Consider the following 12,226-nt stretch of genomic DNA (forward strand, 5'->3'; position numbering starts at 1 on the left):
CAAACATAAAAAATATAATATTAGAATATTAAATTTATTAATTATATATGCATTTGTTAAAATAGTAAATCTACGAATAATAAATAATATTTTTTCGGATGAGTTAAATAAAAAAATTTATCTAACAAAATTGATCTGTGAAACCGTCTTACACAAATTTATGTCGTTCAAATAAGTTTTAAAAAATATAAAATATTATGATCCTAAGCAATGCAGTATTACGTATTACTATACTTTCGATTATAGTATAATAAAAATAAAATTAGACGGTTAATTTTTTTTTATATAGTTTAGATATATTTATGCCATTGTATGAGATAAAATAGGAAAACAAGTAAATTCTAGAAGGATAAATTGTTTTTACAAAGTTAGGAAAAAAGATAATAATATTAATTTATTAATAACCTAAATCGATCTAATAGCACATGCCATGAAAGTAGTGAACACACCTATAACTACTTTGGTGGAGGGAGGCTTCCCTTCCAGCCCCGGCCAAGCATCATTCAACCATTCTTCTTCTCAATTGAAACCCTGCCATGTGAATACCAGCAATTTCAGTTTTTTTGTCTTCCCTCCTTTCTTTATTCATCTACATCCAAGTATAAATCCTTCCATACATTTTTTAAATAATGGAAAAAAAATATTTTGCTTCGTAAATCTTGAACTAATTCGACCTAACGGAGGTGCGGGTGAACATTCTTGAGAGAGCAGCATGTTTTGTTTTCACCAGCAATACATATAACCCGTAGCAGGGAACATGAGCCAGCCCCAAACCCAGATACCTGAAAAGTGACAAATACATAATGCTTTATTAGATGATGTGTAGAGCTTGTGTTCCCTGACGGTACAGAATCGAGTAGAGTGAAATTCAACCACATAGGTGCCCACGGGGTAGACAGTTCAAGGAAAGGGTAAGGCCACCTGTGTAAACACAGAAAATCTGATAAGACAGATGCTTTTATGGTGTTTTATTTTGCCCCGAATTCATAAAAATTACCATGTAAAGCAACAAGCATGTAAAACCCATTGGACAACAACATAAGCACAGCTCCACAGCAGAAAATAGATGAGTCCGAACCAGGGAAATGGCTGAAATACGGATGATTCAGTTGGAAATATTAGCTTGAAACAAGAAAGGCAACCACTGAAGCTATACACAATGATTAGAAGTCGATTAGAAGTAGCATGGAGACTGGAGAGGGGGTCATGGTGCAATGCTGAACCTTACCATGTGATTGAGAGCAGACTCGATGAGAAGAAAAACAGCATTTACAGAATGCATGCATCCAATCAACTGCCACATAATGTTAGAATATGAACTCGCTCCTATATTTCTTGTTTATTATAAATAATTGAAATTAGAACCTAAACCAAAAGCTAAAATCTGAAAACTAAGGGATCAAGAGAAGAACGGATACTAACCAGCGTGAGCTGAAAACTTTCACCTGTCATAAATGGGAGAAGAAGACACCAAAAGACAATATCCGTCAACATAACGGCACCTGCACAGATCTGTTTCACAACAAATATCCAAAAATAGAACACACCTTAGGATACGAAATGCAACAAAAAGAAAAATATGCAATTCAGATTTCATTCCTTTCAACACCGCCATTTGCTTCCGCTGACCAAGATGATGGAAATGAAGGACTAGAAATGAAAGACTAAGGACTGCTGACGAACAATTAAATACTTTCAAACTACATAGAATTTGGCCATCGAGACAGTTACGCATTGGTAGTCTACAAATTAGAAGAACACAGTGACTGCAAAATCTGGCCTCTTTTGTTTAAAAAAATAATATTCTGACCTCTTTTCCTCTCTTTCGTATTTCAATCTTCTTCTTTCTTAAACCATTCAAAGTCCTTGGACGGAACTTTGAAATATTCTAGCCTATAGCTGAATTTTGTCCATTAATTTTACTGTCTGTGCTCATATAACTTGTCATAATTTGGACTCCCATTTAGATAATTCGATCAATTTGGCAACAAATACCAATCAAACACTATCAACAAGCATATCACATCAACATTTGAGAAAGAAATCTAAGAATATAGAACAGACTGGCCTGATAAATAATGTACATGATATTTTCAATTGATCCAACTTGCTGCTCCTGATACGCAACTTGGTTGTGATGAACTTCTTGCTTGGTAAAGCCACCAACATAATTCTCTGTAGCCGTGGTTGTTTCATACATAATGTCTTCCGAATCCTTCTTGAGAAATCTATCGGTCTCCCCACTCTGGGTTCTTGAGTCAATCTGACATCCCCAACTAGAAACAAGTGTAGCAAGCTACACTTGAACAAGTTGTTGCTCAGAAACGTCCACATCCAAGAATAACACCAAGGAATAGAATGCTTCATGCACAGATTACAGATATTTGAGATGATTAAATAAGGAGTATGAATGCTTATATACCGCAAAGTAGACCATCACCAATGCAAAAGTCCATCTGGAAATCGAAGCAAACATCCAAAAAATCAGATGGTATTTACTTTGTAGAGATCAATTACAAAACAGCGGAAAGTTTAGAAAAAAGATGGACTATAGGGCCATTACCATGTTATACTGGTGACAATACTACAATGAACTCAGTATGACATACAATCTACAAGTATATTAGAGTTGAATTTATTCCCATGCATTCATGGAAACAGTTGTTTCCAAGATGTTTTAATCATTGAAGAAAATGGACAGCATGATATACTCAATGATTTTCAAACAACAACGAACTTATCAACGCGTTTTGTTTGATTATTAATCCAACAGTGAGCCTATATACCCTAATTATGTACCTTGCAGACAATCAAATAAGCCTAAATTCAATCATAAATTATATCTAATAGGAATATGTCTTTAATGTGTTCAAATATAAATCCAATACATAGGGATCCTAGTCCAAAATCACACCTAACATAATTCCGCATATGTTAAATCATCATGCGTACATTACCCACACGGCCACTGGATGAGTAGGCAAAATCAAGAGAGTAAAGAAGCGTACTGAGTGTAAAAAAAGAAGACGAAGAATCCAAAGGCAGCAACAGTTTGAAAGAGCAAGAAAGCCATAGCAGCAAAGGCGAAAGCACGGTAGAAGAGAAGGAATCGAGGATGGAGGTTGGTCCAGCAACTGGCCCACAAATCGGTAGGCTTCAGCGGATGAGTACTCCTATTCCGGAAGAGGAAGATGACCGCCATGGTTGTGGGCAGGATCAAGATGAGGGCACACACCAATACTTGCCACTGCAGCCAATACTCCCATCTCAGAAGGCTTGAATTTGATGTGGCTCCAACCGATCCCTCCATTTTTTCTCCACTTCCTTTTGAAGACAATGGGAATTCTTTGGTTCCTCAGCTGGAATCAAAATTTACATTTACAAAGGTAAATGGATAATGGAAAAGGAAAACTAAAAGTCAGCCTTTACCTTGGTTGGTAGCGGGTAAACAAACGTACTGAGTTTTTGCAAACATTATTTAACTAATATACTATTTAGAAAATAACTTTTTTTGAAAAAAAACTAATTTGGTTGTTTTAAGTATGGGAATCTGAGTTTTCAAATTTTGGATTTAGTGCATTAATTTTCATTTTCTTAGACAGGAGTGATCAAGTTTTTTTTATTAACCGCCGTAACTGAATTGCACCGCACCGTTTTTCATAATATTTTATAAAAATCGCGATTAAAAATACTAATCATAAACCGCACCGCATACGTGGTTCGGTTATTTTTTTGTCAAGAACCTCACCAAACCACACCGCCTAAACTGCTTGCCATAATATTGAGCTTAGAATTATAATAATTTGTAAATAACATATTCAAATAAAGAAGTCGTCATTCATAATATCACAACTCTCTCAAATTATTATTCTTACAAATAAACTTATCATTTTCTTAATCTTTGAATTATATTTTATAATTGAAAACAATATATTGATATTGTTTTCAAATAAATTAGAATATATGTTTTAATATTTTTCATTAAAAAAACCATAAACCGACAGCAACTGCTTGAAACCGCTCAAAACCGTAAGGTTAATTTTTCATGTAAAACCACGATTAATTTTTTAAAATACTAACCGACCGCATATGGCAATTCGGTTTGAATTTTTTTTAAAAAAAAAAACCGTAAAACCACACCGTAATCACCCATATTCTTAGATTTCATTTTATTTTCTAGAGTGTTGACTTAATAAGACTATTAGTTATTTCTAGAATTTTTTGAATAATAAAATTAGTGTTTAATTATGCTCATATAATAACTCAAAAGATTTGTCTTATCAAATTTTTTGTGTGATAACTAAAAGTAACATGCAATATTTTTTCTCGTTACTTATTTGTCATGTTTATCTGAATTTGAAAAAGGTTGTCATTTGATACCCATTACCGACGAGTTTGGGATGATGTATCCATTTTGATCAGACCGTAAAAACTTTCTCCCAGCTAAAAAAGTATATGAATTAAGATCAGATATCATATATATCTCGAATAATTGGTGTTGACTCATTCAATACAGGGGGTTAAGTTTGATCTAAGCAAATTCAAATGATGATTAGAAACAAGATCAATAGCTGTGGCTGACCACCGAAAACCCACCGTCCACCGCCAAGTTTTGCCCGCTAACATAAGCCGACTCGTCCGAAGCTAGAAACAATGCCGCCTCCGCTACGTGCTTAGCCTTCAAAACAATTCCCTTCAAGTTGGCCGTCTTGCAGCTGTTTGCTTCCACTTCGGCGGGTTCCAGACCGAATGCGTTGCAAGCGAGCGGCGTAGCCACCCCGTAGGGAGATATACAGTTGACCCTAATCCCATATGCACCGAGCTCGCTGCAAGCACCCCTAACCAGACCCACCACAGCATGTTTCGATGCCGAATAAGCATGCGGGCCGGCGCCTCCGAGACTGGCTGCAATGCTGGATGTGCAGATGATGGACCCCTTGATCTTTCTATCCACCATGGCACGGGCAGCGTGCTTTATAGTCGAGGCGACGCCACGCACATTCGTAGCCATGACATCATCCAATCCTTGAATATCAAGGTCGAGTATACTCGTTAAGGGTCCCAGAATTCCTGCATTACTGAACATGACATCGAGACTGTTATATGTTTCAAGGGTGTAGCTGATGGTCTCAACCACTTGTTTTTCATCTCGTACGTCGCAGTAGCGATAGCTCACTTTATCGGAGTTGATCGAAGAAACAAGCCGGCTCCCTAATTCATCTTGTACGTCAGCCACCACGACGGCCGCCCCGTGCTCGGCAAATAATCGTACCGCGGCCTCACCGATGCCGCTCGCACCGCCTGTGATCACAGCCACTTTACCCTCCAACCTATATATATGAATCATATATAAAAAACTGAAGAATTTCAAAATATGTACATACATATATAATCGAGAAGGGGCCGAGCGGTGCGCTCACCTTAGCTTTGACATACCGAAGCAAGATTTGTGAAATGAAGCTTGCAATTAGCTTGGTTGAATAACTTGAATGCCAAATATAATATAGACTACTTTAATAGAGTAGCACAGCGCAGATCCACTTATACGCCGGGTTAAAAGGTCTTTGAATATTGAATATTACCAGTACTAGTAGACATGGGTTGAATTTTCACTGTATTTATATTCATCTAGGGACCAAGCAACAAATTAGTTAAAAAATATCTAAAATATAAATACAAACTAATAAAAAATAATTTTTTTATAAATATGTATTGAATTGTATAACATTTTAAAATATACAAACATGCACACGTAAATATTCACGGTACGCGAAGAAGAAATCAATTATATTATAACGTAAATTTTTACATTAATTATTTATTTTGATAACTTGCTACATTTCCTTTATTTTCTTTCTGAAATGATCTTCTGGTAAGTTCATGACTAAATCACCACTTAGATCTAACTTAAGATAGAGAAGACACGATTCTAGTACATAAGTAAATAATCCAAGTGGAAGTCATGCTTGAATTCGGTTTTATTTTACTGCTTGACAACCATGTGCAACAAGTTGAGGGGGGAATAAGGTCCAGTGGATATCAATTCAGACCACCTATGATATAAAAGAAGTGACGCAGACGAAAACCAGTGTCCACTGAAATCTCTTTTCTTTCTTTGTATAGAAGGGTTACAAAAAATTTCGGCAGCTCGTCTAGGTTATAAATGCATTCTGCTTGTACATGTAATTGAATGTGAAGTTAAAAAAACATCAGTTAGAGAAAGCACACTAGGAATATTTTTCAGCATCTTCCAAGGACATAAAATGGATGCTTTCTTTATGTCTTTATTCGTCATCCTCAAGGCCTGGAATGTACTCCAAACTAACATCGAATACAACTGGACTGTTTGCAGCCACTCTTGGCCTCCCTGGAGCTGAGGCGAGTCCTTTGGGAAATGCTAACTGATCATACAACAGAAATATATGTTATATGTTTTCATAGATTTTATTGTATCTGATTCGTTTCAAGCATCTACATTTTGTTCTCTAGTTCAAACAAAATAACAGGTTTTAACGTGCTTACTGGTCCCGGAATGTAGAGACGACGTTTTCCTCCTGCTTTCATGGTCAGAATCCCTTCGTCAAGTCCTTTGATTACCTGTACTTGGGCATTTCAGCTTTTTTTAGCAATGGGCATGTTGAATACACACACACACACAGAGAACATGATCACAGTTAAATCATCTCAAATGAAAGCGAAACTCCTTGGCAACTCACCTGACCAGAGCCAACACGGAAAATGTAAAACTGGCCTTTCTCCAGAGAACTAGAAGTTCAAATAACAAGAAATCACTAGGTATAAGTACTTCATCTACCGTGATGGCAAAGTACCAGAGATGCTACAGTATAATAGTGAGTGAGAAACAAGTTGCATGCGAAACAATTACCTGTCGAATACTTGGCCCGATGGAACCATGGCAACATAGTTTGCTGCAACCTATATTAAAATGGATATGTTATTGTGTTAGTATATGTAGAAATAATCACTGTAATTAATATGACATCGGTGAGCATTTCTTTTACCCATTAATTAATATTTGATATGTCAACCAATATCCACACATAAAAATAATATTGCTGGTGTAACAGCTTCGCCAGCATTAAGCATAAAAACAATTATTAAGATGTAATTAATATAAACATCAAATTTTGGCATCATTAGATATTAAACTTATCATAGTAACCTTCACTTCAAAATTTTTGCATTCATTGGTCATTCGTTTTTCCTATACTAGTCATATTTAACAGGGAAAGAAGAATTTATTGTATGCATTCCTACAAAAGCCACTCACAAACAAATATAGAGCTGAAACAAACATGTTTCGCAATTTACAACCAAGAGTCATAAGAGCAGAGTTGGAGAAGAATGAATCGGAAATCATGTTGGCAACTAAAAAATTTGACCTCATTCATATTTTATTATTATAATGATTTTGGAATATAATTGGAAATAGGAAGGAAGGAGCATGCTTCAATGTGGAAACGAGGGCATAAATGCAGAATTAGTAGCTTGATGAACTTACAAGAAAGAAGGGCAAAAAATTTAAATCTACACTACTGAGCTTCTACTGATGTTTCTCTATTTTCACTTGTCTTGATATACTCTGAGAGCAAGGCAACTAGGTACAAACCTGGAATCCCACCGGAGGACTAGGTCCTCTACCAACTTTAATATCCTTATACTTCAAACCAGACTCGGTAGTTACCATAGGTACCTTCAATTACAGAATTTCTGAAGTCAGGCAAGTGTACGATGTAAAATCCATTAATTGATTATTTAAGTTTATGTTCTTCAAATACTTCACCACATAAAATAGAGACTATAAGCTCAACTAGGAACTCAGATCATTAGCACATGTGTGTGACCAACTGAATGAAATTTTCACATTACAGTCATCAGTTCTGCAATTGGCAAAGTACTTTTTAAAGTATTCGATTGACTACAAATAACGTCAAAACAAGCGAGAGCAAATATATGCTTTTCAAAAACGATAATTGACATAGAATGATAGAATAATACATCAGTGTAGAATAAGTAGCTTTCAGACTGTTAATCAACCTGTGATTTAGTTCAGATATTGAATAACGATAAGAAAGAATAGCATACTTGTAGCCAAATCTCTCCAACAAACCAGAAGAAAACACGCCCCATAATATTTAATACAAGTTCAATACTGAATAATTATACTATGTACGACTATCTGTTGATTGGATGTAGTATCATATCAGCAAACGAGCTTAGAACAGACTGATCATGAGGATTCACATCTAACTTTTTCCCTTTACATCCATATATTGAGATGACAGCTGAAGTAAAAAATGGCAAGCAAATAAAATACAGAAAGAATGGTATGAATGCAAACATAGATAGACAAAGACACAACAAATGTATTTGGAAGGCTATGCCTTGGAATCTTAAAGGGAACCATGATGAAAATGAGTCCTGCTAATCTAGCACTCGAGACTTTGATAACAATTAGAAACAAGACAATAGATTTTTACATCAAGCCAAATTTGTGTAAAGAAGAATGTTCCTGTTGTTACAGAAACAAAGTAAGGTTTGAAATTGCAATCAAGAACATGAGCTTAGGTTATCGGAATGAGCCTGAATAACCTTGTTTCAACATATTCAATGGAATAACATATTGGTGTACCGATGAGAGAAGAGAATTCCTCCCATAAGGCAATAACCTAGTGACTATTGTTTCGGAATAGAAATTTTGACCATGAAGAAAAATTTGTCAATAGTCAAATTGAATCTCAAAGTAAGCAGAATCATTGTTGATAAATATCATAGAACAAACAACAATAACAGGGTAGTAAAAAATTCGAGGGAACAAGGTAATCTCACCATACATTTTCAAGCTCTTTTTCACACATATCATCACATAACTTTGGTTTCTCCTCTAGGGGCAATCCAGCAGCTTCAGCAAAACTCAAACCAGCAACAAGGTTTAGGAGTCCAAAACCACTTATACTAATCAAAATTCGCCTTTTGATGAAGGGATAATCGTCCTGATTCTCAAGAGCCTTTAAACCTTCTGTTACAGATGATTGCCTTCTAGAACCTTCGATTTGAATTTTGGGCACTCTTCGATGATTCGTCGATAATTTTTTTGCTAGAGTAGGACCTGAATAAAAGCAGGTCAAGAGAATATTCAAAAACGTGATATGAAATCACAGAAAAAAATGTTATCCATCGAATTTATTTGGGCACTCTTCGAAAATATTTGCTAGAGTGGAACAATCATGTAAACTTCCCTCGATAAATTTAGTTGAAACAAAAGCAAACTCCTAAAATGGAGTGAATCCCTTCCTAGACGAGCTTGACAATTTTTATGATAATTAAGAATGAGTTTTGATATAGAAAGTGCTTAAAAAACACATTTTCAGAAAATGTAAACGTGGCTTAGAGGCTTCTGCCTAGTTCACAAATAAAATATGTTTCCTTTATGAATAAACAATAACTCTTTCTCACAACTCTTCCATCGAATTGTCTAATAGTTATGTCGTACTTCCGACCCTAAGTCGGTGGAGCAAGCCTATTCTTGGACGGTTGAATTCCACATATCAGGTTCCTAAGTCGAATCAAAACATCCATATACCACATCAAGTAGCAAATTCCAGCAAACAGAATCCAGAAAACGATTATCAAAATTACAGAAAATCTCACACATAATCCTACCACAAATGATGGAATTTCATTCAACTGAGGCATCCACAGTGATAAAACATTGGAAGTTAGAATCTCCATTGTTAGAGAGAAAAAGAGAAAATGTTACTGAGTGGAAGAAGCAAAGAAGCGGAAGCCATTTCCCTTGTCTGAGTGAACTGCGGATTGAGAATGAGAATAGGAGTCTGTTATCATTCGTTTGAATGCTAAATCATAACTCTAGTATTGAGCAATACAGTGCATGAAATCACAGACGCATCAAAATTCATCATTATGAAATTTTTGCGAAATAATGTTGGAGTTGTACGCATGTGAAATATTTAGCTTAGTTGTGAATACTGAATCAGAACTTTTGAGCAATATCAAAATCTGTAAACAAGTTATTTCCATTAGATAATTACCCCAAAATATGCTAAATTCTAACCTTTTCATTTTCCTACCATTTCTAGATTTCAAGCTACTCCATTTCTACTAACTTTTAATCAGTAAATTAAATAAAAACAGCTCCTAACCTATAGTATTCTATTAAACAGTTGCAGTATTAAATACTAAAATCCACGTTCGAGGTATGTACCTACATTTACCAATAGGAGCAAATATATCCACAGTGCGTCAAAACACAATTCGAAATTGTTTGCTCAACAATTTATATGTACGGAAAATTTTCTTATTTTACAAACCGTGTAACATATCTTGTTCAAAGATTTAGATTTCAACATATCTTGAAATTTTCGACTCCACAATTTATAGACACCCACTAATCTAACCACAAGAGGACATTTCAGATTTCTCTATCCATGATACTTATGATTATGCCATTCACAATCTCCTTTCTTTAATCCCCTTTGATTAATAACTATTTAAACAAGACAGCCCCTTTTACACATGTTCTTGTACATAAGATAGTGTGAGCCTTTGAAACTAATGGAACAAATTGATATAATTAAACCAACCGAACTATACGTTTCATTAAACTTTTAGTATTTACAAGTCCACTGTTTTAGAAACTAAAATAAATTACAATTTGCAAAGATTCAGCACACTGTTACACATAAACATACTAAGCTTATTTCAACATACAATAGTTTCGACTCCAAACTTCACGACAGTAATCACCCGTTACAATGTTACTTTTTCCCCCTCTTAAACTATGATTTAGTGTACCAGATTCCTCCCATTATACTTCAAGTTCATGCAATCCTACAAATGAAACCCAAAAACGACACTACAAGAACTGGGACAAATAAAACTAACCTTAATTACGATGTCAAGAGACACTAAATAGCCGAGCTACAGCGATGGAGTGGGAATGATTGGCTGGTGGGTATTCCTTCTCCCTATCCACTTTCTATATATATATATATATTTATTATTTTTATTTATTTATTTTAAATTTCCAAACTCCCGAATGGGCTTCTGCCTTGCTAAAGATTTCATCTTGTCACACGAATTTTGCCATGTTAAAACTTCAAATAAAAACTACTGCAAGGTCCGTTTAGTTCTGAGTTTTGGTGTAATGATAATAAGTTTATAAATGAGTAAATTGGCACACAGACTTTGGTGACAGATATTTATTTATTATATTTTTATTAATATAATAAAAAATTAATTGTATATTTTAGTTGATAATTATTTATCAAATATAATTTTTAAATAATTATATATTTTAAAAATTTTAATCAATAAAATAAATTAAATAATCTTAAAAATCAAAATGTGTGTCTGAATTTACTAATAGTAATTGAACTTAAATACAATTTAAGTTAGGGTAAAATTAACTTTTGAGCTTGATAATATACTAATCGGCTAATTTATAAATAGTTTATGTATCAATAGTTCATATATCATAATAAATTTTAATAATTTATTTATATAATATATAATAATAAAAATATACCAAAAGAATAAATACCGACTTATTTATCAGCTTTATTATTGTTTCACATTTTTAGTTTATAATATTTTATGAATAAATTTGGTGTCTATACTTTAATAATTATCACAAAATCAGTCATTACTATTTAATTTAATAATAAAAATAACGGCAATGACTAATTACATGACATTTTTTAAATTTACGATCAATAGTTGAAATATTTATACAAGGAATATGTCTCTTGTGAGACGGTCTCACAAATCTATACATGTAAGACGGGTCAACCCTACCGATATTCACAATAAAAAGTAATATTTTTATAATCTCACAAAATACGACCCGTGAGACCGTCTCACGCAAGTTTTTGCTTTGTACAAGCTCTTTTTAGATAATATTTATAAATTTTTTTATTAGAAAATTTCTACAAAAAATTATATAAAAGTTAAACAAGAGAACTAATTCGATGATACGTTTCTATAGTTAAAACAAATTTTTTTTAAATGTTTATTTTATAAAAATATTTTAATTGAAGTATATATTAGACAAACATGATATTGTAATATTATGAATATTTAATATATCATGCTATTATATTCATGTCACATGCGTTGCGTGACTCAATGGCTATATATATTTATACTATATTATTAAGTGTGAGGACATGATAATAACTACCTA

At 33.9% G+C, this 12,226-nt stretch overlaps 3 protein-coding genes across 5 annotated transcripts; all 3 read right to left on the reverse strand.

The window, feature by feature from the left end:
* Positions 1–320: 320 nt before the first annotated feature.
* Positions 321–3,426, reverse strand: LOC142528586 (uncharacterized). Its single transcript, XM_075633633.1, has 9 exons — positions 3,009–3,426; positions 2,423–2,456; positions 2,069–2,296; positions 1,423–1,512; positions 1,229–1,294; positions 998–1,089; positions 874–921; positions 675–782; positions 321–531 (listed from the first exon to the last, which is right to left on the reverse strand). The coding sequence occupies exons 1-9, from the start codon at positions 3,308–3,310 to the stop codon at positions 504–506; spliced, it is 996 nt and encodes a 331-aa protein (XP_075489748.1). The 5' UTR covers positions 3,311–3,426; the 3' UTR covers positions 321–503.
* A 1,032-nt stretch (positions 3,427–4,458) lies between these two features.
* On the reverse strand, positions 4,459–5,690 carry LOC142528588 (short-chain dehydrogenase reductase 3b-like). Its single transcript, XM_075633634.1, has 2 exons — positions 5,421–5,690; positions 4,459–5,330 (listed from the first exon to the last, which is right to left on the reverse strand). Exons 1-2 carry the CDS (start codon positions 5,432–5,434, stop codon positions 4,565–4,567), a joined length of 780 nt encoding a protein of 259 aa, XP_075489749.1. The 5' UTR covers positions 5,435–5,690; the 3' UTR covers positions 4,459–4,564.
* Positions 5,691–6,093: 403 nt separating this feature from the next.
* LOC142528589 (peptidyl-prolyl cis-trans isomerase FKBP16-3, chloroplastic) lies at positions 6,094–11,032 on the reverse strand. 3 transcript variants are annotated; one of them, XM_075633636.1, is made up of 8 exons: positions 10,927–11,032; positions 9,782–9,830; positions 8,856–9,130; positions 7,631–7,714; positions 6,887–6,936; positions 6,717–6,765; positions 6,523–6,597; positions 6,094–6,401 (listed from the first exon to the last, which is right to left on the reverse strand). In XM_075633636.1, exons 2-8 carry the CDS (start codon positions 9,810–9,812, stop codon positions 6,285–6,287), a joined length of 681 nt encoding a protein of 226 aa, XP_075489751.1. In that variant the 5' UTR covers positions 9,813–9,830; positions 10,927–11,032; the 3' UTR covers positions 6,094–6,284. The 3 variants fall into 3 exon arrangements, with proteins under 3 accessions (XP_075489751.1, XP_075489750.1, XP_075489753.1); XM_075633635.1 differs by lacking the exon at positions 10,927–11,032 and adding an exon at positions 10,837–10,891; XM_075633638.1 differs by lacking the exon at positions 10,927–11,032 and adding an exon at positions 10,753–10,857.
* Between the last annotated feature and the right edge of the window lie 1,194 nt (positions 11,033–12,226).

Source organism: Primulina tabacum, chromosome 16, assembly GCF_025594145.1.
Source record: "Primulina tabacum isolate GXHZ01 chromosome 16, ASM2559414v2, whole genome shotgun sequence".
NCBI lineage: Eukaryota > Viridiplantae > Streptophyta > Magnoliopsida > Lamiales > Gesneriaceae > Primulina > Primulina tabacum.

Coding starts and splice junctions, on each gene's coding strand:
- LOC142528586 (XM_075633633.1), bottom strand. CDS start 3,310: ATGGAGGGATCGGTTGGAGCCACATCAAATTCAAGCCTTCTGAGATGG. Junction 2,457..3,008: donor GTCTTCTTTTTTTACACTCA/GTACGCTTCTTT, acceptor TTCGATTTCCAG/ATGGACTTTTGCATTGGTGA. Junction 1,295..1,422: donor AAAGTTTTCAGCTCACGCTG/GTTAGTATCCGT, acceptor ATTATGTGGCAG/TTGATTGGATGCATGCATTC.
- LOC142528589 (XM_075633635.1), bottom strand. CDS start 10,866: ATGAACTTGAAGTATAATGGGAGGAATCTG. Junction 9,131..9,781: donor TTCTTTGCTTCTTCCACTCA/GTAACATTTTCT, acceptor GCTTTTATTCAG/GTCCTACTCTAGCAAAAAAA. Junction 6,766..6,886: donor TCGGGCCAAGTATTCGACAG/GTAATTGTTTCG, acceptor TTGAACTTCTAG/TTCTCTGGAGAAAGGCCAGT.